This window comes from Lutra lutra, chromosome X (genome assembly GCF_902655055.1).
Source record: "Lutra lutra chromosome X, mLutLut1.2, whole genome shotgun sequence".
Lineage (NCBI taxonomy): Eukaryota > Metazoa > Chordata > Mammalia > Carnivora > Mustelidae > Lutra > Lutra lutra.
This window is the reverse complement of record NC_062296.1, coordinates 86,437,564-86,464,820: the sequence shown is the minus strand read 5'-3', so window position 1 is coordinate 86,464,820 and position 27,257 is coordinate 86,437,564. Positions and strand designations below refer to the sequence as shown.

Here is a 27,257-nt window from a genome sequence, read left to right as displayed (position 1 = left end):
ACAGTAGGGTAGAGGTAGGGTAAAAATGGTGGATCTGGTACACATGAGAAGTCTAGCTTCCCTATAGTTCTTCATAGGTCATTAGATTACTGATGAAAGCAAATGAGCTTATTTTATTTGTGGGTTCAGCTCTGTTTTTCCCCACCATTGTGGGCACTATGGTGTCCAGAGCTTTTCTTGATAGTAGCTAGGGCCCACATTGATATGGTAGATAGGAGCCCCTCTGATTTATTCTCTCAAATGTAAATACCCAGTTGAACTCCTGGTCCCAAATAGTACTATTGAAAGCTGGAAAAAGAGAGTGTGTGTTTGTTTCTGGCATATTCTCCAGGACCCCTTGGTCTCAGTTCGTTGGTATAATTTGGGTGTAAATATGGAAGGTTCCTTTACAGCAGCACCATTTCAGCTCCTGGGCCCATTGGTGGTATGCCCCCGGTCTCAGGTGAACAGGTGTCATGCCCTTAGTTGCGTATCCCAGTGAGAGTCTCTACCAAGTGAGTGCTTATTTGATCCTGGTGCTGTGCTCATCCCTTAACTTGTAGGTGTCCTTTCAATTCTCTCAACAGTCTTGGAAGGTAGACTTCTTGCAAGATTATGTCCCGTACTCGTTCACTCTGGAGTTCTAAGGGGCTTCTGGGGGTCCAGCACCATGCCAGGAGTACCCTGAGGACTACAGACATGGTCCCCGTTCTCAGGGAACTTGCTGTCAAGTGGGCAGATGGATGTGATCAGAAGGTCCCACCTCTGCGTGTATAATGGAAAACTGACAGTTGCCCTAATGACAAGAGAGGATTTCCATGGCATGTGACAGAGAAATCCCACCTAGGGCTAGAAAGTGAGGGAAGGCTTCCCTGAAGAAGTGCTACTTGAGCTGAGCTGCACAGGATGAGTAGAAGGTAACCAGGCAAAGGGAGGATGGTGCTGGGAGGTGAGGAGAGGGGTGTCTGGCTGAGCAGGAAGAGTCTAGACTAAGGGTGTGCATTGGCCAGGGTTTCACTGTGGACGGCAGAATCTACTCCGGCTAGCTGCCCAAATAGGGATTTCTGATAAGGGGGTGGCAGGTCTACCAGGTCTTCGGAAGGGCTGAAGATTGTGACGGTCTTCTGGGCTTGCAGGAACAGTTCCCCAAACCACGCAGCAGGGATGGATGGCTGGAGGGCTGAGGGAGCTTTGCCTTTGTCACAGTCAGGTAGCTACAGAGCTGGGCAGCTGTCGCCATCGCTTTCAGCAGCCGCTCCACACTCTGTATGACCCAGGCCGCCAAGTGAATGTTTTGTTCCCTGCCTCTTTTACCACGTGACTTGTTTTGAACCAGCCTTTCGTGGGTGTGTTTAGGGGAACCTAAGTTCCATGTGGAATTCTAGCAGCAGAGGTATTTGGATAAGGTGCTTTTACTTAGCCAGCATCTGCAGTGCAGAGTGATGCTAGGAGGCACTGGCGTGGGTACTGGGTGAGCCAGTACACCATGTGTAGAGCACACAGAGGAGACACAGTCCAAGACCTGAAAGAAGGCCAGTGTGGCCAGAGTCCAGAGTGGGTGGGAGACGAAGCTGGAGAGGTAGACAGAGCCCTGTGGGCCATGGCACTGCCTTTAGGTGGGGAACTGATGGCTCAGAAGTTAGGTGGCCCAGGCAACCATCCCAGATCCGAGCCCAGATCTCTCTGCCTCCAGAATCTGCACTCTTTTTGTAGCCTCATTGTCTAAAGCATTCCTCGAATTCAGCCCCAGATCTCGGGTGTTAAGGGGAGGGCATAGTGAAGGAGGTTAAGGGCACCTTAACCTAACTGGCAAGGATTGGGGTGGGCATGTTAGTGCAGTGGTACTGGAAGTCCGCAGCCTCATCAAAATCTCTCCTACTGCTGATTTCTCACTTTCTCCTGGACTCCTCCAAGCAGATAGCAGAATCCCAAGGGAAAGTGCCCCATGGAGTAGCAGATCTTGGCTCCCGATGGAAGAGTTGGAGATAGTGATTTCTCATAGGCATTTCTTAGGTTAATCAAAATAGTGTTAGTGCCACATACTAAAATAGCAGTGAAATTATTGAATACCTGTATTGTATGGCTGTCTGTGGGATTCTTTCTGATGTGAGAACATGCCAGATGTTTATAGGTGTGTGAGAAATCAGATGGTGCTCTGTCTGTATAATTTAGTAGTTTACTGGCCAAAGTCTACAACTGAACTAGATAATGGGAGGGATGTATAAGTATAGGTTATTCATATCCTGTATGAATATCAGCAGTCTGCAAAATTGCTGCATTGATTTTGGCATTGGAGCGACGGTATTCCTATTTTCTTTTCTTTTCTTCATGGTGAGTTCACTCTTTAATCCCCATCACCTATTTCACACGCCCCCCCCACCCCCCGCCTGTAACCATCAGTTTGTTCTTTATAGTTAAGAATCTGTTTCTTGGTTTGTCTCTCTTTTTGTTTTCCTTTTCTCGTTTGTTTTGTTTCTTAAATTCCATGTATGAGTGAAATCCTATGGTATTTGTCTTTCTAGGACTGACTTATTTCCCTTAGTATTATACTCTCTGGCTCTATCCATGTTGTCGTACAAGGCAAGATTTCATTCCTTTTTGTGGTTGAGTAATAATTCTGTGGTGTGTGTGTGTGTGTGTGTACACATACTTGCTTGCACCCCACATTGCTACCCATTCATTTTTTCATGGACACTTGGGCTGCTTCCATAATGGCTATTGTAAATAATGGTGCAATAAACATAGGGATGTATGTATCTTACAGTGTTTTGGGTAAATACTCAGAGGTGTGATTACTGGATCCTAGGGTAGTTCTATTTCTAATATTTTGAGGAACCTCCATACTGTTTTCCACAATGACTCCACCAGTTTGCATCCCACCAACAGTGTAAGAGGGTTTCTTTTTCTCCTCATCCTCACCAACACTTGTTGTTTCTTGTCTTGATTTTAGACATTCGGAGAGGTGTGAGGTGTTATCTCATTGTGGTTTTGATTTGCATTTCCCTGCTGGTGAGTGATGTTGAGCATCTTTTCATGTGTCAGTTGGCCATCTGGATGTCTTCTTTGGAGAAATGTCTGTTCATGTCTTCTGCCCATTTTTTAATTGAGTTATTTATTTTTGGGGTGTTGAGTTGTAGTTTTTTAAAAAAATATATTTTGGATACTAACTCTTTCTTGGATATATCACTTGCAGATATCTTCTCTCATTCCATAGGTTGCCTTTTAGTTTTGTTGATTGTTTGCTTTGCTGTGAAGAAGTGGTTTTTTTTTTTTGGATGTGATCATCCCTATAGTTTATTTTTGCTTTTGTTTCCCCTTGCCTCAGGAGACATACCTAGAAAAATGTTGCTAGGGCCGATGTCAGAGAAATTACTGCCTGTGTTATCTTCTAGGATTTTTGTGGTTTTAGGTTTCATTTAGGTCTTTAATACATTCTGAGTCTATTTTTGTGTATGGTGAAAGAAAATGGTCAGTTTCATTCTTTTGCATGTAGCTGTCCAGTTTTCCTAGCACCATTTTTGAAGAGACTTTTTCCCATTCCATATTCATTCCTCCTTTTTCAAAGATTAATTGACCATCTAATTGTGGGTTTATTTCTGGATTTTCTGTTGTCTTCTGTTGTTCTATGAATGTTTTAATGCTAGTACCATACAGTTTTAATTACTGCTACTTTATAACATAATTTGAAGTCTGGAATTGTGATGCTTGCAGTTTTGTTTTTCTTTTTCAGGGTTGCTTTTGTGGTTCCATACAAATTTTAGGATCATTTGTTCTATCTCTGTGAAAAATGCTGTTGGTATTTTGATGAGGATTGCATTAAATGTGTAGATTGCTTTGGATAGTATAGACATTTTAACAATATTTGTTCTTCCAGTCCATGAGCATGGAATATTTTTCCATTTCTTAGTGTCATCTTGAATTTGTTTCATCAGTGTTTTATAGTTTTCAGAGTAGTGAGGGTGTTTCTTAAAAGGGAATGGTATATTATTACAGGATGGTTGGATCAGAAAGGGAGGGAGAGGCCTCGGGCTTGCCGATTAAAAAAGAATGTATACTCTGGACTCTGCTCATGTTCCGGCTCTACCATTTTAGTAGGCGTGTGATCTTGGTAAGTCACGTCCCTTCCTTAACGCTCAGTTTCTTGTTCTGCAAACTGGAAATAATGGGACCTACTTCTCAGGGTTCTTGTGAAGGTGAAAATAGGTCATGTGTATTGGGTGCTTGCAGTGCCTGGCACTGAGCAAAGTAATGAATATGTGTTCCCGCACATTCTCCTATGTCTGTGGTGATTGCTTTTAAAATTTAGTTTGTCTTGACAAGCAGCAACTCCATGTTACTCATTAGATTCAGATTCCTGCACTTTGCAATCAACCTCCTAAGCTGTTGAAATGAGATCCCTGAGCAAGTTTGGCATCTTTTTGGATGCATTTCCATGAAGAAACTGATAAGGTTAAATTGCTCTGTTAGGGTTTAATTTTAACTAACTTCTCTACAGGCAAAACCAGAAGTCATCTATTGCAACTTCCTGTGAATCTATAATTATTTCAAAATAAAAAGAAAAAACCGGAATTTTTTCTTTTAATTTCATTGGTAAAGGAAGGCACCCAGCCTTTACAGTTAGGTGACGTTGTTTGATAAATGCATATAAAGTTCAGCTCTAGTCATCATATGAGAGCTCAGGTTAACCTTTCTGTCTCTGGATTGGAATTGTCTATTTGTCCAATTATTCGTTCAGTCACTGAAAAAAACATGTATTGAGCATAGGCACTTGTCTGGGTGCTGGGGCTACAGCAATGATCAGACTGGACCAGTTTTGCTGCCCTCATGGACCTTTTATTATAGTGAGAGTGGGGTGTGAGACAGAGGATAAATACACAAGATTATAAAGTATTACACCGAATAACCAGTTGGAAGGTCAAAACTAAATTGTTGAGCTCCATCTTGTCTTCTTCATTCCTCATTTAATTGTTTTCCCAGTTTTACCCTGGCCCTCTCTTCTTTTTACTCAGTACATTTTCTCTTCAAGTTTCCTTCAAACCCATGAAAGATAAACTCCTATTAACCAGACATGGAAAGATGGCTGTAAAGATGTGTCCACACACCTGCTGTCCCTATAGATGGCCTGCGTGGACAAATTATAAAATGGAGTAGGCTCAGAGTTGTCTCATGTTATTAGGTGGTCAAATTACAAAACGAAGCCACGTGCTTCTGTGTTGAGTGCAGGAATGGCTATGCCGTCCTGGGCAGGCCTGCTTTTCCTTTGGGCCTTGCCTGAAGGATAGACTGATAGCTGCTATGACAGATATGCCTCATGTTTTTTTTCTTTTAAAGATTTCATTTGTTTATTAGAGAACAAGCATAAGCAAGGGGGGAGCGGCAGGCAGAAGGAGAGCGAGAAGCAGGCTCCCCACCAAGCAGGGAGCCCAATGTGGGACTTGATCCAAGGACCCTGGAATCATGACCTGAACTGAAGGCAGCCACTTAACCGACTGAGCCCCCCAGGCGCCCATGCCCCACGTTTTAATGACTTCATCGCATTGGTATATGTCACTCATCTAACAGGTTGGTAGGCAGCCGTCCTCCACATGGTGATTCAGGCACCAGTGGTCCTTCTGTCCTGTGGCTGTGCCATCCTCCATTCAGTGGCCCTCGGGGACGAGCATAGAGGACTGCAGGGTGCTAGCTCTACTACGTGGAAGTAGTGCCGGTCACTTGTGCTCACGTGGCATTGGCCAGAGCTCAGTCACATGGCTGCAGCCAATTGCAGGGAACATGTCAGTGTTGGGTGGGCGGCCACAGCCACGCAGTGATACTTCTGTACTAGGCCTCGTATGCTGTAAATGACCAGAGCACAGCTGCCATAATCCCACCGATCAGCACGGCTGTCATTTGCCCCTTTGACTCTTCTTTCTTCTCAGCCCCATGGCTGATGAGCGAGCATGATCGTTCCTGAGGCAGATTCATATTCCCTTGGGCTCTAGTCTGGTCTCACCAGCCTGTTAGTTCTTCTTTCCCAGTAGGGGAGATTGAGTCTTCTCACACCTTTGCTCATGAAATCATGTTGTGATCAGTGGTTGCACTGAGGCCGTCTTATTTCTTCCAAAATATTGTTGGCAGGTGAGGTGTTCTCACATACTCTCTGTGGGCTTTCCATCAGCTTTTGCTACTCCAGATGGTTTGTTTACTAAGGCACCAGGAAGGACACCCGTGTAAGATCACTGCATCCGCAGGTGAAATGGCTGCCTCCAGGGTGGGATTAGATTCTCAACAGAAACGTTCTGTGCTTGAAACAATAGACACACCCTTTGTAAATTTCTCCCTGACGATGCCTCCTTGCAATTCATATTCTTCATCTGTGCTTGATTTTTAAGATACTTCAGGGGTAAATGTCACCTTTTGGGATTTTATTAATAGTATTACTTTTTAATGAGTCTTTTGAAGTCGCTTTTATTACAAACAGCCAGTTTTCCCTTGAGATAATAACTTGTAGTGCCAAATATTTGCATTTCACTTGAAACGAAGGGTTTGAATGTTTGAAATATAAGCAAATCTAATTCTCCTGTGTCTAGAGAAACTGCATAATGAACCATATGTATGTGGCTTAAGCAGACAGATGTGGAAGGTTTCTCTCTCATTTTATTTTTTCTTAAAAACGCTGGCAGAACTTAAAATTGGCAGCAACTAGCAAATAGCTCTACCCAGCTGGCAAAACCACTGGAGCTAGAGTTGAAGGGGACGAGTCCTCTTAGGGTGCTGGCACATGTGGGGCTTTTCCTGGCTCTGGCTTCTCCTTGGAAGCCCGGGGCCCCATAGTTCATCGCCCCATATTTCTTAGTCTCTCTCTGGTGGCTGAATTTTCACATCTTTGTCTGTAAAGTGGAGCCAGTTGTTTCAATTGACTTTGGGGTTCATTTGGAGAAGATGTTCCATGCATCTGGGTCCTGCAGCAAGATGGCCCTCTAGCTGCTGACAGAGAGGTCCTTAGCTGCCATCCCACTGCTGGAATGGACCTTCCTCTGGTCCTGGCCATATGGCTTTTTTCTTTCTGTCACCTCTCATCCCTCCCTAACTCTGGGCCATCTTGACCTCTGGCCAGGGTTGCTCATGTGGTCTTAACTTGTCCTCCTACCTTTAGTCTTTCCTCTTCCATTCTCGTCACTGAAGTGATCTTTCTGTAACTGACATCTGATAATTTCATTGTTCTGTTTAATACTTACCTGTGGCTCCCTATTGTCTTCTAGATACAGTCTGTATCTCTTAACCTGGTCCACCTGGGCCTTCATGATCTGGGCCCTGCTTGCTGTCTGGACTATCTTCAGGCAGCTCCGCTAACATCCATGTCGTACTAGCAGCCTATTCTGTCTACATGTAGTCTTTCTGAAGATGACCATTTTCTGTCATTTTGGGGGGTTGTTATAAATTCTGTTCCTTTTGTTGGTGTTGCTCTACGTGTTTTGTGGCATTGCTGCTCGAACTTGGGTGTGCTTCAGGTAATCTAGAGGACTTGTTAAACCACAGATTCCTGGGTCCCACTTCCAGACTTTGATTCCCCAGATGTAGGGTGGAACCTGACGTTCCGTGTTTCTAGCGAGTCTCCAGGTGATGCTGATTCGGGTGGTCTGGGGACTGTACTTGGAGTAGCAAAGCTCTAGAGTAGCCTGTCTTGTTGTAGCACTTGCTTCATTATTTTGGGATTGCCCGTTTGTCTTTCTCTCTCATGAGACCCTAGGTTTCCTGGGAAAAAGAATCAGTTTACCTATCAGTATAGCTGAGTCACTGGTACCTGGGATATTCTTGGTGTTCAGTAAGTGTCTGTTGAATGAATGAATGAATGAGTGGGTCACTGTTTATGCAGCAAAGTTCAAATCATTTTGCTTCTTGTGATGAGCTTTCTTTTAGACTATTTCAGCCTAAGAATGTGTGGAATATGATCTACTCCTTCTGTATGCCCTCACCTGACACTGAAATACTCAATGAGTACTGAGTGAGAAAGTCCCCACAGAGATCAGAGGCCATGAATGAACTATAGGAAGATAGACATGGATTTCTTTTGATAGATCTGAAACTTTATATGAAATGGACTCACAGGTTTACTTTCATTTAGCACAATACGGAGTAGTGTTTCTGCACCTCTTTTATTTTTTATTTATTTTTTTAAAAAGATTTTTCTTTATTTATTCGACAGACAGAGATCATAAGTAGGCAGAGTCAGGCAGAGAGAGAGAGGGAAGCAGGCCCCCCACTGCGCAGAGAGCCCGATGCGGGACTCGATCCCAGGACCCCAAGATCATGACCTGAGCCGAAGGCAGAGGCCCAACCCACTGAGCCACCCAGGCGCTCTCTGCACCTCTTTTAATATAAGGCAAACATCTGAACTTACTAGAGCCTACCAATAAATGGATCTCACACTACTTTTTAGAATCTGTGATGTGCCTGCTAGGGACTATATGCAGAGTGAAGGGATACATGATATGGTTCTGGTTCCCCAGGTTGAAACCTGAGTGATGGTATTTCAAGAGCACTTGAAATGTTCAAGTATGTGTGATACTAATCATAAGAATTCATATTTTTTAAGATGCCTAATTACTTGTTTATTAAATCAGTTAAAAGCATGCTGTGAGAAGCAAGTTCTGGGAAGGAGAACGGGGGTAGGTTAACACATTTAGAGCAAGCCCGTAAAATGGCCATGCTGTGTTATTGTACAGGTTATACAGTGTTCTTATGCCTTCTCCCTCTTTGTTGCAAGGCCTTTTTGATTTAGGGAGCAGGAATTCTCCTTGCCAGCTTAAGTCTTCTTGGAAAGGAGGTGGGGTTGGAGTTTTCTTGGGAATCCAAGAAATGAGAGAAAAGAAGTGGCCCATTGGTCCTGAGGAGTGGGAGTTCTTAGTTATTCGTGCTTGCCCTAGTTGCCTTGGGTTTGCTTCACTCTCTGGTTATCTGCTGGCTGCCAACAGACATCCTCACCCCCTATTCTTTTTTAGCATTTCTCTGCCTCACAGGTTCTGCTTAGGCTGGCTCTGGCTTCTTCATGGCTTCAAGCCCCACTAGGCCCTCACTCTGTATCGTGGCCTCATTGCATCTGTTCAGGGTCTGTTTTCTGTGCTTTTGATCTTCATGTTTCTTACCCACAGCCCCAGTAATGAGCATCTGGCTGAAGTTTTTCTTGCTAGGGTAGAGTTTTCTCTGCAAGAGGGTCCCAGAGGCCAGAAACTGTGTGCCCTCTCTTCCTTACTTGGACTCAACTGGGTGAGAGACCAGGTGTGAGGTGGGTCTTGTGGTGCACATGTGGCTGCCAAGCCCACCTTTGTATCAGAGCTGGGGGATGGGAATTGCCTTCTCCAGTGGCTGTGGTCCTGGCAGGTACACTGGAGAGCCCTATGGGGCAGTGGGACTCAAGTAACAGGATTTGAGCAGGCTGGGATCAGAGGAGGGATGGTCTGGGAAGAAGACAGAGATCTGACCCATGAAGAGCCAGTAAGTGGGTGATCAGCCTGCTAAGAGTGAGCAGGGGGGGAGGTTGGATTATAAGGTCCCTAAAGGCCACATGGGGGAGGTGGATGTTTTTTATTAGGTGATAGGTCATCTCTGTAGGCTTTTAAGCCATACTGTCAGAATAGCCTTGAGACCTGCCAAGAGACCACTGACGCGCGTCGTGAGATAATGTGGGAGGGGAAATAGAGTGAGCAGGTGGTCATGGGATTGGAGAAAGAACAAACATGGGCTGTCATAACAACAGCAGCCAGATATGGCAGCTCCAATTCCAGGCGGAAAGTAGTGTATTCTAGGGGAACGGTAGCTTCTGTATCAGACCCAGGAATGTAGCAGCCAACACCCAGCACAGAGATTTTCATGCCTTCATTTGCAGGGTGGCTGTGGGACAGGGCTTTTCACCAGTGTCCTGCTGGGTTTGTGAGCCATCTGCTTGATTGTTCCGTTGTAAACGTCCATTCTTGTGTCCAGCCCATACCCAGCTTTTTAGATACGTTTACTCCAGCTGTTTCCTTCAGTGCCAACCAGAAGGACAGTGTTCCTGGGAGTCCTACACATTATAATTTGGCCAGGAACCCAATCCATTGCATACTGATTCCCTCTACCCTGGGTTTTGCCCCTGCAACCTGGTCAGACATCTGGCCTTGTTTGGAAAGTGCTAGTGTGGAACATTTGAATTTGGCTCTGGGATTTGGTGGGAGTGTTTCAGAAAGTTGTGTGGTCCATTGGGTGCTTAGACTGAATTGTGACCTTTCTTGCTTTATTGATATTGTTTATTATCAGAACCATAGGAGTTTCTGAAAACAACTTGGATGCAACTCAATTTTTAAAAATTAATTTATTTTTAAAAATTGAGATAAAATGGTATATAACATTGTATTAGTTTTAGGTGTGCAATGTAATTATTTGATATATGTATACAATGCAAAATGATTACTACACTAGTTAACATCCATCATCATACATAGTTACAGATTTTTTTCTTGTGATGACAACTTAAAAGGTTTACTCTCTTAGCAACTTTTAAAAACATAAAGTACAGTATCGTTAACTATAGTCACCATGCTTTGCATTACATCTCTAGGACTTACTGATAACCAAAAATTTGTACTTTTTTACCACTTTTACCCATTTGCCCCCCCCCATGCCTGACAGCCACCAATCTGTTCTCTGTATCTATGAGTTTGATTTTTTTCTTGGTTCCACATATAAATGATATCATACAGTATTTGTTTTTCTGTGTTGGACTTATTTCACTTAGCATTATGTTCTCAATATCCCTGATGCAACTCAGTTTAAAAAAAGGCCTTCTAAAGAGTAGGTTGACTTTTCTGAACAACAGATAAAACAGAGGGGGTAATTACTTGCTGACTGCAATAATGCAATCATGCTGATTGCAAATAATGAAGGATATGGACTCATCTCTTAAGTTGTATGGGCCTTCATTTCTTCATCTGAGAACAGGATAATAATACCTGCTATGTCTACCTTTCAAAGGTTTTGAGATGCTCAGGTGAGATAGGTATTTGTAGCACTTTGTAAATTTGAAAGCATTCTATGAATTTAAGATAATAACTAATGATTAGTGGCTTCTGGGGCATTTAAAAATGTCTGATATACATTTAGTGGAAACTCACCTGGTATGGAAACTTTAAAGATGACATCTCAAAGTTGTATCACAGCTCAACATTTTATAGTCTTATTTCATCTCTGAAAGTCACAGAGGAGAGAGCTGGGTGTTCCTGAGAATTACTTGCTGGAATGGGGTGTGTGGGGGTGGGAAGAAGGGTGCAGAGATGGTCTTTTCTAGGGATAGTGAGTAGAATGCCCTCCTAATGATTAATTTCTTGATAGTGTGTGCAGAAGCAGGCAACTTGATGGGTTATTTAGCAGTGATATCTCTCCTTTTCTTTCCTAGTCTCCTTTTGTCCTAAAGGGTCACACTCCTTGTGTTCACCTTAGCCTTGGGGTAGATGGGAGGAATGGAACAAAGACCTAGGCTCCTTCTGCCAGAATCACCAGTTTTGCTTCTTTACTCATGGCCTAGTACAATCTTTTCTCCTGAAGTTCGTTTCTGGTTCTCCTTATCCTTAAATCCTCACATTTGCCTTGCATGCCCCCTAGTGGCAGGTCTGATGCACCCCATGTTATGTTGCCCGGTTTGCTGTGATCCCACGAGCAGTTCTCCAGACCCAGTTCTATTACCAAGTGTTACCCACAGTTCACAAATGCAGAACGACAGGTTCTGGGATCCTGACTTGCCACTCGAGTAGGACGTGGGGAGGTGGAATTGGAATCAGAACTTTTGATTCCCAGAATTATACAATGGAAATGCCTCAGAAAAAAGATGACATGGTTATAGCTTTTGTATATTTAAAAAAAATGTTTTAAAAAGAAAGCTAGGTTATTTTGCTGCCTACTCAGCTAACCTGAAAGGATAAAAATGTGGTCAGTATTTAAAGATAAGAATGATCGTCCTTTTCGGGCACCTGGGTAGTTCAGCCAGTTAAGCGTCTGACTCTTGTTTTCACTCAGGTCCTGATCTCAGGGTTGTGAGATTGAGCCCCGACTCCGGCTCCATGCTGGGTGTGGAGCCTGCTTAAGATTCTCTTGCTCCCTCTACCTCCATTACTCCCCACCCTGCACTCGCTCTTTCTCTAAATAAATAAATAAATAAAGTAAAAAGAATGATCATCCCCTTTTTTTTTTTTTAAAGATTTTATTTATTCGACAGAGAGAGAGATCATAAGTAGGCAGAGAGGCAGGCAGAGAGAGAGAGGGGAGGAAGCAGGCTCCCTGCAGAGCAGAGAGCCCGATGCGGGGCTCGATCCCAGAACCCTGGGATCATGATCTGAGCCGAAGGCAGAGGCTTTAACCCACTGAGCCACCCAGGCGCCCCAATGATCATCCTTTTTACTCTTTCTTCAGCACATTGGAAAAACTTTCTTCACTCACCAAGTGTTCAGTATTTCATGCTCAGTCCTGTTAACAACTTTGAGGTATCCCAAAATTTACGAAGCATGATGTCTGCCCTGCAGAAGTTTATGTTCTAATTACGTCCTAGTTACAAGGTGTTTAAATGTATTCTCTTAAGGAAAAAAAATAAGTATAATGCATGATGACTTTTGCTGATGTTTTCTATTTTACCTCTGAGCATTTGCTTATTTATTTCTGAAGTCCTTTTCCGTGGAGAGAGAACCACATGATAACAGCAGCAATTACCCGGAGGAACCCTGGAGGATAACAGAAGAACAGCGCGAGTACTACATCAATCAGTTCCGATCCCTTCAGCCTGACCCGAGTTCCTTCATTTCAGGTAACTAAGCTGATGGGTGAAGACATGGGTCCCAGATCATTGTCTCACATCGATAACAGTACACATCTTGAGAAACAGTTCACACAAAATGAATGTCACATCCTTCTGTGATTTTGATTTGTTTTCCCTCTACGACTGAATTTCTTATCAACTGTAAACCATGCAGAAAAATACTTGGCAATGACATTTGGAGAATGATGTTTCAGTTTCAAAGGTTTAAGTGGGAATTTGGGGGAGCCTGGTCAAGACCTGTGCCATATTAGCGGAGCAGTTCTTGAGATGGTAGACTGTGGCACCAGGATGACCTCTTTAATTGCTTATTCATATTCGAGCGAAGATGTAGTGTAGCCTTCTAAAGATTTCGTGTCACAAGTCTCTTAATGTTATATATACTTTAGAAGTCCAAATTCGTGCTCGTTTTCTTTGGCTCAAGTCCTTCTGCTCTGGATTTTCTGAGAGAAATTAAAATATGGGAGGAAAATAGACCAGCAGTTTTATGTCCACATGTCTGTTCTTTTGGGTTGTATTCTAAATACGTATTCCTGTTGAGTTCTCATGCAAAATTCAAACTGAGACAAACTGATTTAATTCCTGTATGCCTACATTTTCCTGGGCTGAAGACTAAACAGTGAAATAGCAGAGTCTGGAAGAAAAATTCATAAAACTTTCTTTTTGTACTTCAATTTTGAAGAATAACAATATTTCCTCAATAATTGTAACCTGACATATTGAATATGGACTAATTTTCTCTTGAGAAATAAGGTGTATAATAGAAATATATTTGTATAAATTCAGACATCATTTTTCTGATTGGTGGTAGTAGTTTTATTGAAAGGCAAATATCGTAGAAACAACAAATTCAGTGTTGACAACAGGACTTAAGATAAGCAGAAACCCAGATTGACCATTTACTAACCTTACCCACTGCTTCAGTGACTTTTAAATTTTTTTAAAAGATTTTATTTATTTATTTGAGAGAGAGAGAGAGCGAGCACCAGCTGGGCGGGGGTAAGAGGGAGAGGGAGATATGGTTCTCCACATGGGACTCAATCCCAGGATCCTGGGATTATGACCTGAGTCGAAGGTAGAGGCTTAACCCACTGAGCCACCCAGGTGCCCCTTAAGTAAGTTTCTTCATAATGTATGTGTATAATTAAACAAATACAAATGGGTAGCTGTTAGGAGTGTTTTTATTTTAACTTCCTTATTTTGCAGAATTTCAAATGTGATATATCTAGAGTGACTAGTACAACAAACCCCTGTGTACCTATTACACAGCACAGTGATTTTGTTCAGCCTGTATCCTCTCTCAGCCCAGATGATTTTGAAGCAGTTATCAGATCATTTCACTTGAAAATATTTCAGTTCATATCTCAAATGATAAGAAAGACTTCTTTTAAAAACGTAACCGCAATTCACTGGCACATGTGAAAAAAAATACGAAACACATTTCCTTAATATCATCAAGTCTTTGTTCAGATTTCCCTGATTGTCTCACAAATGCCTTTTAAAAACAATTCAGTTTGTTGAAGGTCAAGAGGAGTTCATCTATTGCAATTAGGTGATGTCTCTTTTAAAAACAAAATCTTTTCTGAGATATTAACATACCATAAAATTCACCCCTGTAAAGTGTACAGTTCATTGGTTTTTGTGTATTTACAGAATGTATTCACAATCTGAATTTAGAACACTTTCATTACCCCGCAACAAACCACCCACTTATTAGCAATTATTCCCCATTCCTGCTCTCTCCACCTCCCAGCACCACATAATGACTAAACTACTTTTTCTCTCTAAAGATTTGCCTATTTTAGGCTTTTCCTATAAATGAAATCATATAATGTGTGGCCTTTTTTTGTGTCTGACTTCTTTGACTTAGCATAATATATTTAAGGTTTATCCAGGTTATACTATGTACTAGAGCTGGATTGCTTTTTTATGGCTGAATAATTTCCATTGTATAGATATATACTACGTTTTATTTATTGATCAGTTGATGGCACTTGATTTGCGTTGTTTCTACTTTTTGGCTATTAAGAATAATGCTGCTTGGGGGTGCCTGGGTGGCTCAGTCACTTGAGTGGCTGCCTTTGGCTCAGGTCATGATCCCAGGTCCTGGGATGGAGCCCCACATTGGGCTTCCTGCTCAGTGGGGTGTCTGGTTCTCCCTCTGTTCCTGGCCCCACTCTCATCCTCTCTCTCACTCTCTCTCAAATAAATACAAAATCTTAAAAAAAAAAGAATAATGCTGCTCTGAACATATGCATGCACATTTTTGTACAGACATATGTTTTAATTTCTCTTAAATATATACCTAGGAGGGGAATTGCTGGGTCACATGGTAACTCTGTGTTCAGTCATTTGAGGACCAGACTGTTCTGCACGGCGGCGGCATCGTTTTAACATTGCCACCAGCAGCATATGAAGGTTCCGGTTACTGCAAATCCTCACCAGCACCTACTGTCTTTTGCTTCTAGCCATGCTAGTGATGCCAGATGGGCTGTCCCAAGAGTGAGGGCCTCAGGCCCCTCGCCATGAGCGTTCTTGGCTTTGTGTGAGAAAGAATTCAAGAGCAAGCTGTTCAGAAAAAGAAACAAAACTTTATTGAGTATGGAAGTGAGAAGGGAGCTACTTCACAGATAAAATAGGGGTCTCTTCTCCCAGGTGAGGAAGAGGACCCTCCTTTGCCTCTAAGAAAGAGTTTTCTAAGTTTTAAAAATTAGCTAACTATATAGGGAGGGGCTTACTCCTTAACTTTGGGTTTATCATTTACATTGGGTGTGTAGTTTCTCCGTCGTCTTAGGGTTGTGAAATTACCTACAGGGAGCAATTTTAAGAATGTCTGGCCTTTGTGGCTTTTACTGCTGGAGGGAGTGGGGTCTTGTGGTCTTCCATGGTTGGCTCTTGTGACTCTGTTTGCTACCTGCTCACTTTTAGGTTAAGGGTCAGTCTCAAACCTGAAGGGCTTTACTTTGGTCAACTTGTCTCCTGAGTCTCCCTTCCCTCCTACCTCACTAGTGAGTGTGAAGTAGTATCATTTGTGGTTATGATTAGCTTTTCCAGGATGAAAAATGAAATTAAACATCCTTTCATGTTCTTGTTGTATATCTTCTTTGGAGAAATGTCTATTCAAATCCTTTGCCATTTTAAATAAATACTGAATGTAAGAGTTCCTTATGTACAGACATAACTTGGGGAGATTGAAGAATTGGTTCCAGATGACAGCAAATAAAGTAGATATTGCAATAAAGAATGTCAAATATTTTGATTTCCCAGTACATATAAAAATTATATTTACTCTATGTTTAATCTGTTAAGTGTGCAATTGTATTATATGTAAAACCACTGTGTGTGCATATATATATATATATATGTATTTTTTTTTAAAGATTTTATTTATTTATTTGACAGAGAGAGATCACAAGTAGATGGAGAGGAAGGCAGAGAGAGAGAGAGAGAGAGAGAGGGAGGGAAGCAGGCTTCTTGCTGAGCAGAGAGCCCGATGTGGGACTCGATCCCAGGACCCTGAGATCATGACCTGAGCCGAAGGCAGCGGCTTAACCCACTGAGCCACCCAGGCGCCCCCATATTTTTTTTAAGATTTATCTATTTACCTGTTCGACAGACAGAGATCACAAGCAGGCAGAGAGGCAGGCAGAGAGAGAGAGGGAAACAGGCTCCCTGCTGAGCAGAAGGCCCGATGCGGGGCTTGATCCCAGGACCCTGGAATCATGACCTGAGCTGAAGGCAGAGGCTTTAACCCACTGAGCCACCCAGGCGCCCCAGCACTGTATATATTTTAGTTAAAAAATAATTTATTGCTAAAATATGCTAACCATCATGTGAGCTTTCAGTGAGTTGTAATCCCTGATCACAGATCACTGTAATAAACATAATAATAATGAAAAAGTTTGAAATATTGCAGGAATGACCAAAATGTGTTACATGTGTGCCAATACCACACCGTCTTGGGTAATGTAGTGGGTTTTGAAGTTAGGAAGTGGGACTTCTCCAGCTTTGTTCTTGTCAGTGCTAATTGTTTTGATTTCAATTTTAGGGATTGTGGTTTTTGAAATTTAGTTTTATACATATATAAAATATTTTCACAATTCTGAATTTGAGTCTGTAAAACAATTTACTAAACAATTTACAAAGTCTAGCTTCTATTTCTATTTCTATCCCATCTACCCTTTTCTTCCTTGCCCCCTTTTTTATGGTTTATCTCTTTTTAAAAGTAAAAGCAAATTTTTCTGTGTGTGAATATGTTTATGTTTGGGTGTATATTCTTATCCCCCATCTTCCGTGAGATAAATGGTAGCATACTATTTCTACTTCTCTCCACTTGCTTGTTCTGATTAACATTATGTCCTGGTGATTACTCCATATTGCATGGAGAGGTGTTTCCCATTCGCTTTTATGGTTGTGTACACTACTAGATTGTGTGACATGCAGTCATTTATTTAGCTAGTCCGCTTTTGGGATTCTTTTTAGTCTTTTGTTCTTACACATATTTTTGTTGTGAATAGCTCTCTACCTGTCTTTTTATATTTTTGTCAGTGTATCTTTGGATAATATGATTTTGCTAGACACTGCAAGACACTCCTTCTGTGGGGTTTGTGCCGGGCTGTCATTTCAGCAGCATTGTAGAAGATGCCCATTTTCCCAAAGTCTTACTATCACTACATGTTCACTGACTTTTGTATTTTTCTCCCACTTGATAGGCAAGAAATCATGTCTTTGCATGGTTCTATTTTGTGGATCTTTTATGAAGAAGGTTGAGGTGGTTTTTTTTTTCAGTATGATTAAGAGTCAGTTGGGCATCTGGCTGGCTTAGGTGATAAGAGCATGTGACTCTTGATCTTGGGGTTGTGAGTTCGAGCCTCATGTTGGGGATAGATTACTTTAAAAAAAGGGGGTGTGTGTGGTTGCATCTATTTCTGTGAACTGTCATAGCTCTACCTGTTTTTGTATAGTGTTATTGGTCTTTATTTTTAAGATTTTATCTATTCATCATGTTAACATTTATCACTGATTTATCAATGCTATGTATAGCTGTTTTTTACTGGGCTAAGACATTCCTTGTAATAAAAAGTCTGAATCTACATTTTGATGTTTGATTGCTGACAACTTTTTAAAGCCTCATCTTTCCCTCTTTTGCCCCATATAAAGCTTCCCAGCAGGTCTGAAAACAGCTGGAGAGAACAAGGAAAGGAGGCTGGCTTGGGGTTTCTAGATTGTCTGGGATTAGGGCCGGCGGGGTGGGGGGGAGGATTCCAGCTCATTGATTCAACATCTGTCAGCACCAATGGAGGGAGCACTTGAGCTTTCTCATCAGCTTCCTTCTCTGGCAGGTGACAGCCAGGGCACAATTGAACTTGTTAGCTGTTGGCTTCCGGATGGGCCCTACCTAATCTCTTTTGGACACCATGGCAGAACAGTCCCTCTTTACTGTCTGAAGGCCAGGCTGGGTCTCTGGCTTGGGTTTAGGCCTAGTGTGATTTGAAGAAAGGATATCAAGGGGGAAAAAGAAGAATGAGTTAAGGGATGAATGTCTTTATATCTATAAAATAGCTGACAGATAGGCTCTTAAGACATTTCTGATAAATGTTTGACAAGGGGGCCGCACTGATGGCCAGTAGTCCTGTGACAGCATTATTTCTCAGGATGCTTTTCAGAGAAAGCTCATTGGTTAATAGGGCACTTTGCTTTTGATTCTTAAAAATCTATCAAAGGAAAATAGATCTACTTTAGGGTGCATTATAATACCTTGTTTTAAGGCCAGCTAGAAGACTTGTGATTGCCAGGGAAAGACTTTCGACTTAATTAGTTTAGAGCTTGAGGCTTTATTTGACTGTTCTTCATGTTAGAATCAAGGACTTTGAATTTTGAAATTGGTCTTAGAGCTGAAACCATAAAAATTTCAATCTCGTTAAGGATTGGTCTAACATTTTAAGTGCAGTTGGGACTTGGAGTTATATAACCTGTAAAATGGAATGATTACCTGATTTCAGTTGATACTGGTAAATTTGTGATGGAAAAAGAAAGTAGCAAGAGGTTCCTGGATAAGTGTCTCAAAGAGCCACCAAGGGATCTTATATTTCACCTGACTCTTTACCAAGATGTCTGTTTTGTCTTGTGTGATAAGATGAATGGTGTCAATTTTCTTTTTGCTCTGTTTTCTGCTGTGATCATATATTACTTTCTCACCCTTTCATTAAAAGTGCTTGACATATTTTTACTTTAATAATTTTGAAATTTGTCTTCTGAATTTTGAATAAACTTTTGTAGATCTTTGGAAAAATCGAGAAGGAATTTATATGTATAATAAGTATTATGATATTGTTTCTTTTGCCCAATTGTAGTTTATATATTCTTTTAAAAGCTGTTCATAACACTGAAAAAATAAAACAAAGTTTAAAAAAATAAAAGCTGTTCATATGTTGTTTTTAGCCATATGATTTATAGTTGCTTTGATGAATAAATATTACATTTATTGTTATATGGTAGGGATTCTGAATGAAAATATGACAATTCATTTACATATAAATTTAAAAAGCTGCTCTAGATAAGTAATTAATGATTTATTTAAACAGTGGCTCTCTTGGCAGGTTCTGTGGCCAAGAACTTCTTCACCAAATCAAAGCTTTCCATTCCAGAACTCTCCTACATATGGTAAGTATAATTAATGCCATATTAGTATCATAGTGTCGTTATATACCCATACCTTAGCTCCTACTTTTGCATTTTGAAAGTCTTATCCCTTGAATGTTTTTTTTTTTTAAAGATCTGTGTATTTATTTTAGAGAGCGCAAGCAAGGGGAAGGGCAGATGGAGAGGGAAAGCATCTCAAGCAGACTCCTTGCTGGGTGTAGAGCCCGACTTGGGGCTTGATCTCATGACTCTGAGATCATAATCTGGACTGAAATCAAGAGTCAGACACTTAACTGGCTGTGTCAGCCAGGGGCCCCTTGAATTTTTTTTTGACAGATAAAAGAGTGAATAGAACTTAAGATTTTTGTTGCTGTGAAGATTAAAGAAGTTATTATATGAAAAGCACAATGTTGGTGCACTGTAACTGTTAGCTGTTACTTAAAAATTAATTTCCCAATTATTATCCTCCTCTAGATCCCTTTCCTGTCTAAACAATTGTGTGGGCATATGAGCATTCCCATCTTGTGAATTTTATTTTCAGGTATTTCTACTTGATATGATGCAAGTTACCATAGGATCTTGAAAAGCTCTTCTTTAAAATATTTTATGAGGCCAGGTGAACAGAAGGTCCACAAATGTTTTGGAATTAAGTCAAATTTGACTATTCTAGCAGCCTCTGAGCTTCATAAATTTGGCTGGTGTTTATCAGCTGGGCCCTAGTTCCAACTTGCAGCTGTGGTGCGCACTGCACCTTGCCGCTGTGCTGGCTGCAGCCCGGGCTCCAGAAGGCCTGTCCCGAGCCGGTCCAGATGGCTGATTTGCGTTTATGAGAACGCTCGGTGCCTCTGTAAACTCCCGGCTGTGTGTGGGCCCTTCTTCCTCAAGCCTGGGTGGGAGATGATGCTGCTATAAATATATAATTAAAACACTGGAATATTTGTGTAAGACTTTTTTGCATGAGGATTTACAAAAATTGTGGTAGGATTTAAAATTGCTTGTCATGTTTTGTGCATTTTATTGGAAAACTATTCCAATAACACTTGCACATGCCAGTGTATCTGAGATTTCTGAGCTGGGTTTAGGTTCTTCAGCAATATAGTCTAGCATAATTCTTTTTTTTTTTTTTTTTTTTTTACAACAAGCCTTGTATTAGATTTTAAAGCTAGGGGGAAAAAATAGACTATTGTTTTGAAAAGAAGACAGTCTCTTTTGGCAGAATTCCCAGTCTTAATGTTATTGGCATGAGGCTTCCTATTTTTTTGTTGAGACATATCCATGAAAGGTGAATGGTATTCTCTCCAGTCAGTGTTTGAAACTGTTCCCTGACTCTTTACCCTGCGGACCTGCTCCTTCAGGGCTGGTGCGTTCTAAATATTGGTGGGAGAAGGATGTGAATGGTCCAGAGGAAAGTTAGGGAGCTTACCTTCTCTATTTCTTCTCTGATGTAGAGATACCTTTCCAGCACAGTTTTATGTCCCGTCTCTTTACTTGTCCCAGCACAAGTATATTGTCTCTGTACACCTAAGAGACTGGTTGCGCTTATGGTGTCTTACTTTGGCAAATAGGTTTCTTTTGTGCTGAGTAAATAGGTCTGTGCCTTTCAGTGGGAAACACTGACTGAAGCAAAGATAAGCCTTTTCAAGACTGTTTCTTCCTTTCTGTCTTACCTGGTTCCAGCCTTCCCAAGTTGCTGGTTTTACCTGAAAACATAATTCAACCAGTATTTATTGAACTCACTTGTATTTTCCCAGGAGGGAATTAATTCTCAGGCAAATTTTGTTTTGTTTTGCATTTTTAATAGGCTTTAATTTTTAGAGCAGTTTTAGGTTCACAACCAAACTGAGCAGAAGTTAGAGAGATTTCCCATATATCCTCATCCCCACACAGGTGATCATCCCACGATTAAATAGTAGATACAGGTTAAATATCAATATGGTATCATCAAGCAAATTTTTGATACAACATTTATGTGACTTGAAAGGTTCAAGGTTCTTCCTAAAAGCTGAAAAATGAAGTGCTCATTTCTGAGCTCAGTTTACGGTATAATGGCTGGGACAACTATGGAAAGGTTGAGGCCCGCCCTTCCTCTGACCATTGTGAGTGCCAGATTTGGAGCTCCTCACACTACCATGCATTTATTTATTTATTTATTTTTTTAAAGATTTTATTCATTTCATTTGACAGATAGAGATCACAAGTAGGCAGAGAGGCAGGCAGAGAGAGAGAGGAGGAAGCAGGCTCCCTGCTGAGCAGAGAGCCCAATGCGGGGCTCGATCCCAGGACCCTGGGATCATGACCTGAGCCGAAAGCAGAGACTTTAACCCACTGAGCCACCCAGGCGCCCCCTACCATGCATTTATTGAATGACTATCAGCTAACGAATTCTGAGCCTTATTTTCCTTTTTGTGCTGTAGTTTCTTGTCTTTTGTACTCAGTGTTGTAAAACAGACCTGCCAGCGAACCTGAAGTGTGTCAAGTTTTGTTTATAAAGTGCTGCTGGTACTGGTGCTGTTGATCAGCATTCGTCTTCCAGGTGCCCCCTGAGATTTCATAGAAGTGTGGAGACTTCGCAGGGCCACCACCAGAGAGCCTGGGAGTTGTGTTTGCATATTTAAAAAAAAGAGATTGATTGATTTCTGGTGGGGTAGGGGGTGGAGAGAGAGACGTGTGCACGCTCCGGTGCAAGTCGGGTGGGGGACGGCAGGCGGAGAGGGAGAGAGAGTCTTAAGCAGACTCCATGCTGAGTGCAGAGCCTGACAAGGCACTCGATCCTAGGACTCTGCGATTAGGACCGAAATTAAGAGTCAGATGCTTAATGGACTGCGCCACCCAGGTGCTCCATGTTTGCATATTTGAGGCTGAGTAACTTTTCCTCTAAGCCCTGTGTTATGTGCTTGTGACATGTTATAATTAGGGAACTTAGTGATGCTGACTGTGATGGAGCCCTGACCCTGCCTGAGTTCTGTGCCGCGTTTCATCTCATCGTGGCTCGGAAAAACGGCTACCCACTGCCCGAGGGCCTGCCTCCGACTCTGCAGCCAGAGTACCTGCAAGCAGGTAAGGTGTCCTCAAAGTCCTAAACCTTTGACATTTTCCATCCAGGCCTTATAAGAACTTTTTGTACCTTAAGGTGGTATCCGGGCACTTTGCGGAATCTTTTGCATCTAAAGTCCTTTAAGTGCTATTAGATTGTCACATCTTATGATCTAAGAATTCGGAATGGTGTGGTTAAGTGTGAGTCATTTGTTATTCCCATTCTATTATTCTCTGGATGAATTTGAGCCAGTCACTACCCTTTCATTAAAATTGTGCAGTAGGCAAGTTCCGAACCTCCCAGCTGATATAAAATGAAGAAGATCTTCCTGTAGAGTCAAGTGCTGACTTGGCATCTTTAGGTATGTCCTAATGTTCCCAAGTGGCCTGGGGCAACGGAATGGAAGAAGTTAAAAAACTACATGCCAGGAAATGTGCAAAGCACTGTGATCTTAATGTACTCTTGATAAATGTTTACATCTCTATACATCTATGTAACTGCAATCAGATAGAGATATGGAACATTCAGCACACCACAGGGTTGGACTGGAACTCTTTGTCTTTCTCCTTAATAGAGCTATTACCCCCAAACCCTTTCAGTAAGAAGAGTCATGGTGAGTCTAACATTTGTATCAGTTCTTTTGGAAGACTGGAAAACTAAATATCTCTTGCCCTTTTCAAAGGCAGTGGGCACTGATACGATTTCTGTTACTCAGGGAAGCATAGCTTCCATTGTGAAGGTTCCAGAAACAGCTGGTGCTGTCAGTAAGCTTTCTCACATATTAGGGAAGGCCTCTTAAAAACATGAGACGTCTAGCCATGGATGATTATTGGCAAGGAGAAGCAATGTCTAAAGAAATTGCGAATAGTCTTTACAGAGTACACATTTTGTGTTTAGATCTGAAAAAGGCCCAGTTTTTCATGTCTTGTTGCCTCATAACAACACGAGATTCAAAGTGGCCAGTGACTTATCTAAGTCAGTCTTGGGGTCTCTGACTCTTAAATACAAAGTCTTTCATTTTCTGTATTTGGTAGTGGAGGGGGCAAAGCTCAACCAAAGGGAGGAGACCAAGTGTGTGGCCTGTGCCACTGGCAGGTAAACATGTTGGGGAAGAGTGACCCATTTTGGGATCTTCCCCAAATGCCTCCATAAAATGTATGCAGGGGAAGGTTCAGGCAAGTAGAGTCTACTACTCATTTCAGAGCTTAGGCTTTGGTCATAGCAGCTGCTTTCTGACTATTCCAGCCTGCTACCCTTCCTTCCAGGCTGGGGGAGACCCTCAGGGGTCCCCAAGAACCAGTTTGCAGTGGGGCAGCATGACAGACAGCTCTATTTCCACTTTGGTGTCTATCTCACCATCTTTTTTTCTCATTTTCCCCCCTCTCTGTTCCTCCTGGATTGAGGCAAAGAAGAGCTAACATTCTTGGGGCTATCCTGGCAAGGGTGTAGCTTTCATAACCAAGTCAGTATCAGGTCATCCAGGAGCCCCTTTTCCTGGGAGCAAGGCCACATGAGGCTTTGTCTCTCTCTCTCTCATGAGGATAGACAACTGACCAGAGGGCCAAGGTCTGCTCCAGGGCTAGTTAGTTATATTTAATACTGTCACTGTTTCCTACTGTGAGCCCTGGGTTCATGGGTTGTTTCAAAAGCCACTGATAAAATTTTTTTAAAAAAGATTTTATTAAAAAAAAAAGATTTTATTTATTAATTTTGACAGAGAGAGATCACAAGTAGGCAGAGAGGCAGGCAGAGACTCGAGAGGAGGAAGCAGGCTCCCTGCTGAGCAGAGAGCCAGACGTGGGGCCTGATCCCAGGACCCTGAGACCATGACCCAAGCCGAAGGCAGAGGCTTTAACCCACTGAGCCACCCAGGTGCCCTAAAAGCCGCTGACAAAATTTTTAAAAAATCTGTAAGCCCTGTGCAAAAATTATGTTAATAGAAGACAAGTAACCTCTTTTGATTCCTTCACTGCTGCGAATGGCTGCTTTTGCCTTGGTTTTGCAGTTGCGGGTTGGGGGGTGGTCTGTGAAACAGAGTGCCAGTCAAGAGGCAGCTTCCTTTCAGTTGGAGTGAAGCCCCTTGTTTGTTCCTGATCATTTGTGGAGGCTGTCAGCATGCATTTATACAGAAACAACTGAAGAATCCATCGTGTACCCTTTAATTAAACAAAAACTGCACATCATTTCCAGAGCTTATGGGATTAATTTTAAATAATAATTATACAGTTCTAATAAAAACCATGAGAGACCTCATAAAACCCCATCAAACTCAGTGATGGTATATTTTAGGCAAACCCTAAGGGTTTAACAGTTAACTCTTTTTTAAAAAAGATTTTTATTTATTTATTTGACAGAGAGCTGTATAGAGAGAGAGCACAAGTAGGCAGAGAGGCAGGCAGAGGGAGAGGGAGAAGCAGGCTCTCTGTTGAGCAGGGAACCTGCTGCAGAATTGATCCCAGGACACTGGGATCATGACCTGAGCCGAAGGTAGCTGCTTAACCCACTGAGCCACCCAGGCGCCCCAACAGTTACCTTTTTAATGCTTTATCACTCATGTTTATTTTTGTATGTAGCTCAAGAAAATGGCCGGAACTATCTACGTTTTCTCTGTGCTTTTAGACTTTGCATATATGTGTGATTCTGTTCATTTTGGGGGTTCAGTGTTTTTTTTAAAGATTTTTAATTTATTTATTTGACAGAGATAACAAGTAGGCAGAGAGGCAGGCAGAGAGAGAGAGAGAGAGGGGAGGAGGAAGCAGGCTCCCCACTGAGCAGAGAGCCTGATGCGGGGCTTGATCCTAGGACCCTGGGATCACGACTGGAGCCGAAGGCAGAGGCTTTAACCCTCCGAGCCACCCAGGCGCCCCTTGGTTCATTTTTATGATATCCCACTTGGCTTTTTAAAAAATGTAACTTCCTTATAGCCACTTTGGAAAACAGTGTGGCCAAAAGTTAAAAATAGGGCTACCCTATGACCCAGCAATTGTACTACTGGGTATTTACCTCAAAGATGCAGATGTATAAGAAGGGGCACATGTACCCCAATGTTCATAGCTCAATGGCCACAATAGCCAAACGGTGGGAAGAGCTGAGATGCCCTTCAACAGACAAATGGATAAAAAAGATGTGGTTCATGTACAAAATGGAATATTACTCAGCCATCAGAAAGTATGAATACCCAACATTTGCATTGACATGGATAGAACTGGAGGGGATTATGCTCAGTGAAATAAGTCAAGCAGAGAACGTCAATTATATGTTTCACTTATATGTGGAACATGAGGAATAGCTTGGAGGACATTAAGAGAAGAAAGGGAAAAATGAAGGGGAGGCGGAATCAGAGGGGGAGACGAGCCATGAGAGACTATGGACTCCGGGAGACAAGCCAAAGGTTTCAGAGGGGAGGGGGTGGGAGACGGGTGAGGCCGGTGATGGGTATTAAGGAGGGCACGGACTGCATGGAGCACTGGGTGTTATATGCAAACAATGACTCATGGAACACTGCATCAGAAACTAATGATATACTGTATGGTGACTAACATAACATTAAAAAAAAAAAGCTTAGCTTCTTGTTGCACCTTTTTTTCTCATCTACGTTCAGTCTTAAAAATAAAAAATCTAACCTAGTTTTCAATAAGATTGGTGAAGGGTATAAATTCGGTTGATACCTTCATGCATTTATAATTATACAAGCTTGTTTTCAATAAAATAATGAAACAAATTGTTGTATCTGTTTTTTTTTCCCTAATAGTGGAAATTAAAGGACACAGTTGGAAGGAAAAGTTGGATTATTTGGTAGCTTACCCATGGTCCTTTGATATTTTCCTGTCTAGGTGACTGGGTAGATTATGGTATAGATTTTTACTGTCAAGTTTTTAAAAAAAAGTTGTGTGAGCACCGTGTTACTCTCACGGGTCAGAATGCTGTATAGAAGAGCATTCCTACTGTTATGGAACTTGCTGGCAGTTAGAGAATTGATGTTCAGTAAACTCGTGTACTCGTAATTGGAGGCAGTGATAGGTGCTGTGAAGGAAAAACACAGCTGCGAAAGGAGGGCGCATAACCTTGGGGAAGACGTCCTTAAATATTTGCGCTGAGATGTGAAGGATGAGCTAAGGGCTATGTAGGTGAAGAAGGGGGAAGGGTAGGCTCTGGGCAGAGGGGGCAGCAGGTATGCTGCGGAGGGCCCCAGAGGGGACTTGGAACACGGGAGGCATGGAAAGTGCAGGCCACAGTGGCTGGAGTGCTAGGAGCCAGAGCTGGAGGGGCTGGGGGTGAGGCTGAGGAGGAAGGTACGGAACAAGTCATGGGCAATGACGTTGATGGGTTTTAAGCAGGGAAGTGTCCCAGTCCGAATTGCTGTGGGCTGCTGATTGCTGAGGCTGGTGCTGATTGGAGAGCAGGTTTTGAGGAGCAAGGGTACACTCGAAGACCAGGTTATGGCAGCAGTCCAGTTAGATCCACAGGGGGCTGGCACTAGGGAGGTGACAGTGGAGTTCGAGACATGGGGACAGGCTAGAGAGAAATTTAGCCGTTAATGATGGCATTTGTAGGTTTGGAAAGTGTTAGCTTTGTCTGTAGCCAAGACCCTCTCGTGATAAAGCTTAAGTCATGCAATTCTAGTCGAATCACTGATTGGTAAACTAGAAGCAAAAACCTTATTTCGGTTAAATCTGCTGGTGTGGTCGGATTGTGGAATGGTACTTGGAAAGGTGTTTCACTGAGTTTTTACTAAGGAAATGAGACTGCATGGTATAGTCAGAAAAATCACCAGGGAGTGTGGTTTGC

At 42.2% G+C, this 27,257-nt stretch overlaps 1 protein-coding gene across 6 annotated transcripts in view; it reads left to right on the top strand.

The window, feature by feature from the left end:
• The window catches only part of REPS2 (RALBP1 associated Eps domain containing 2), a 222,139-nt gene that overhangs the window by 89,628 nt on the left and 105,254 nt on the right, over positions 1–27,257 (top strand). For all 6 annotated transcript variants that reach the window (XM_047714691.1, XM_047714687.1, XM_047714688.1 and 3 more), the window contains exons 6-8: positions 12,646–12,784; positions 19,393–19,456; positions 22,350–22,492. In XM_047714691.1, coding sequence (XP_047570647.1) covers positions 12,646–12,784; positions 19,393–19,456; positions 22,350–22,492 — 346 coding nt within the window. The remainder of the gene's footprint in view (positions 1–12,645; positions 12,785–19,392; positions 19,457–22,349; positions 22,493–27,257) is intronic.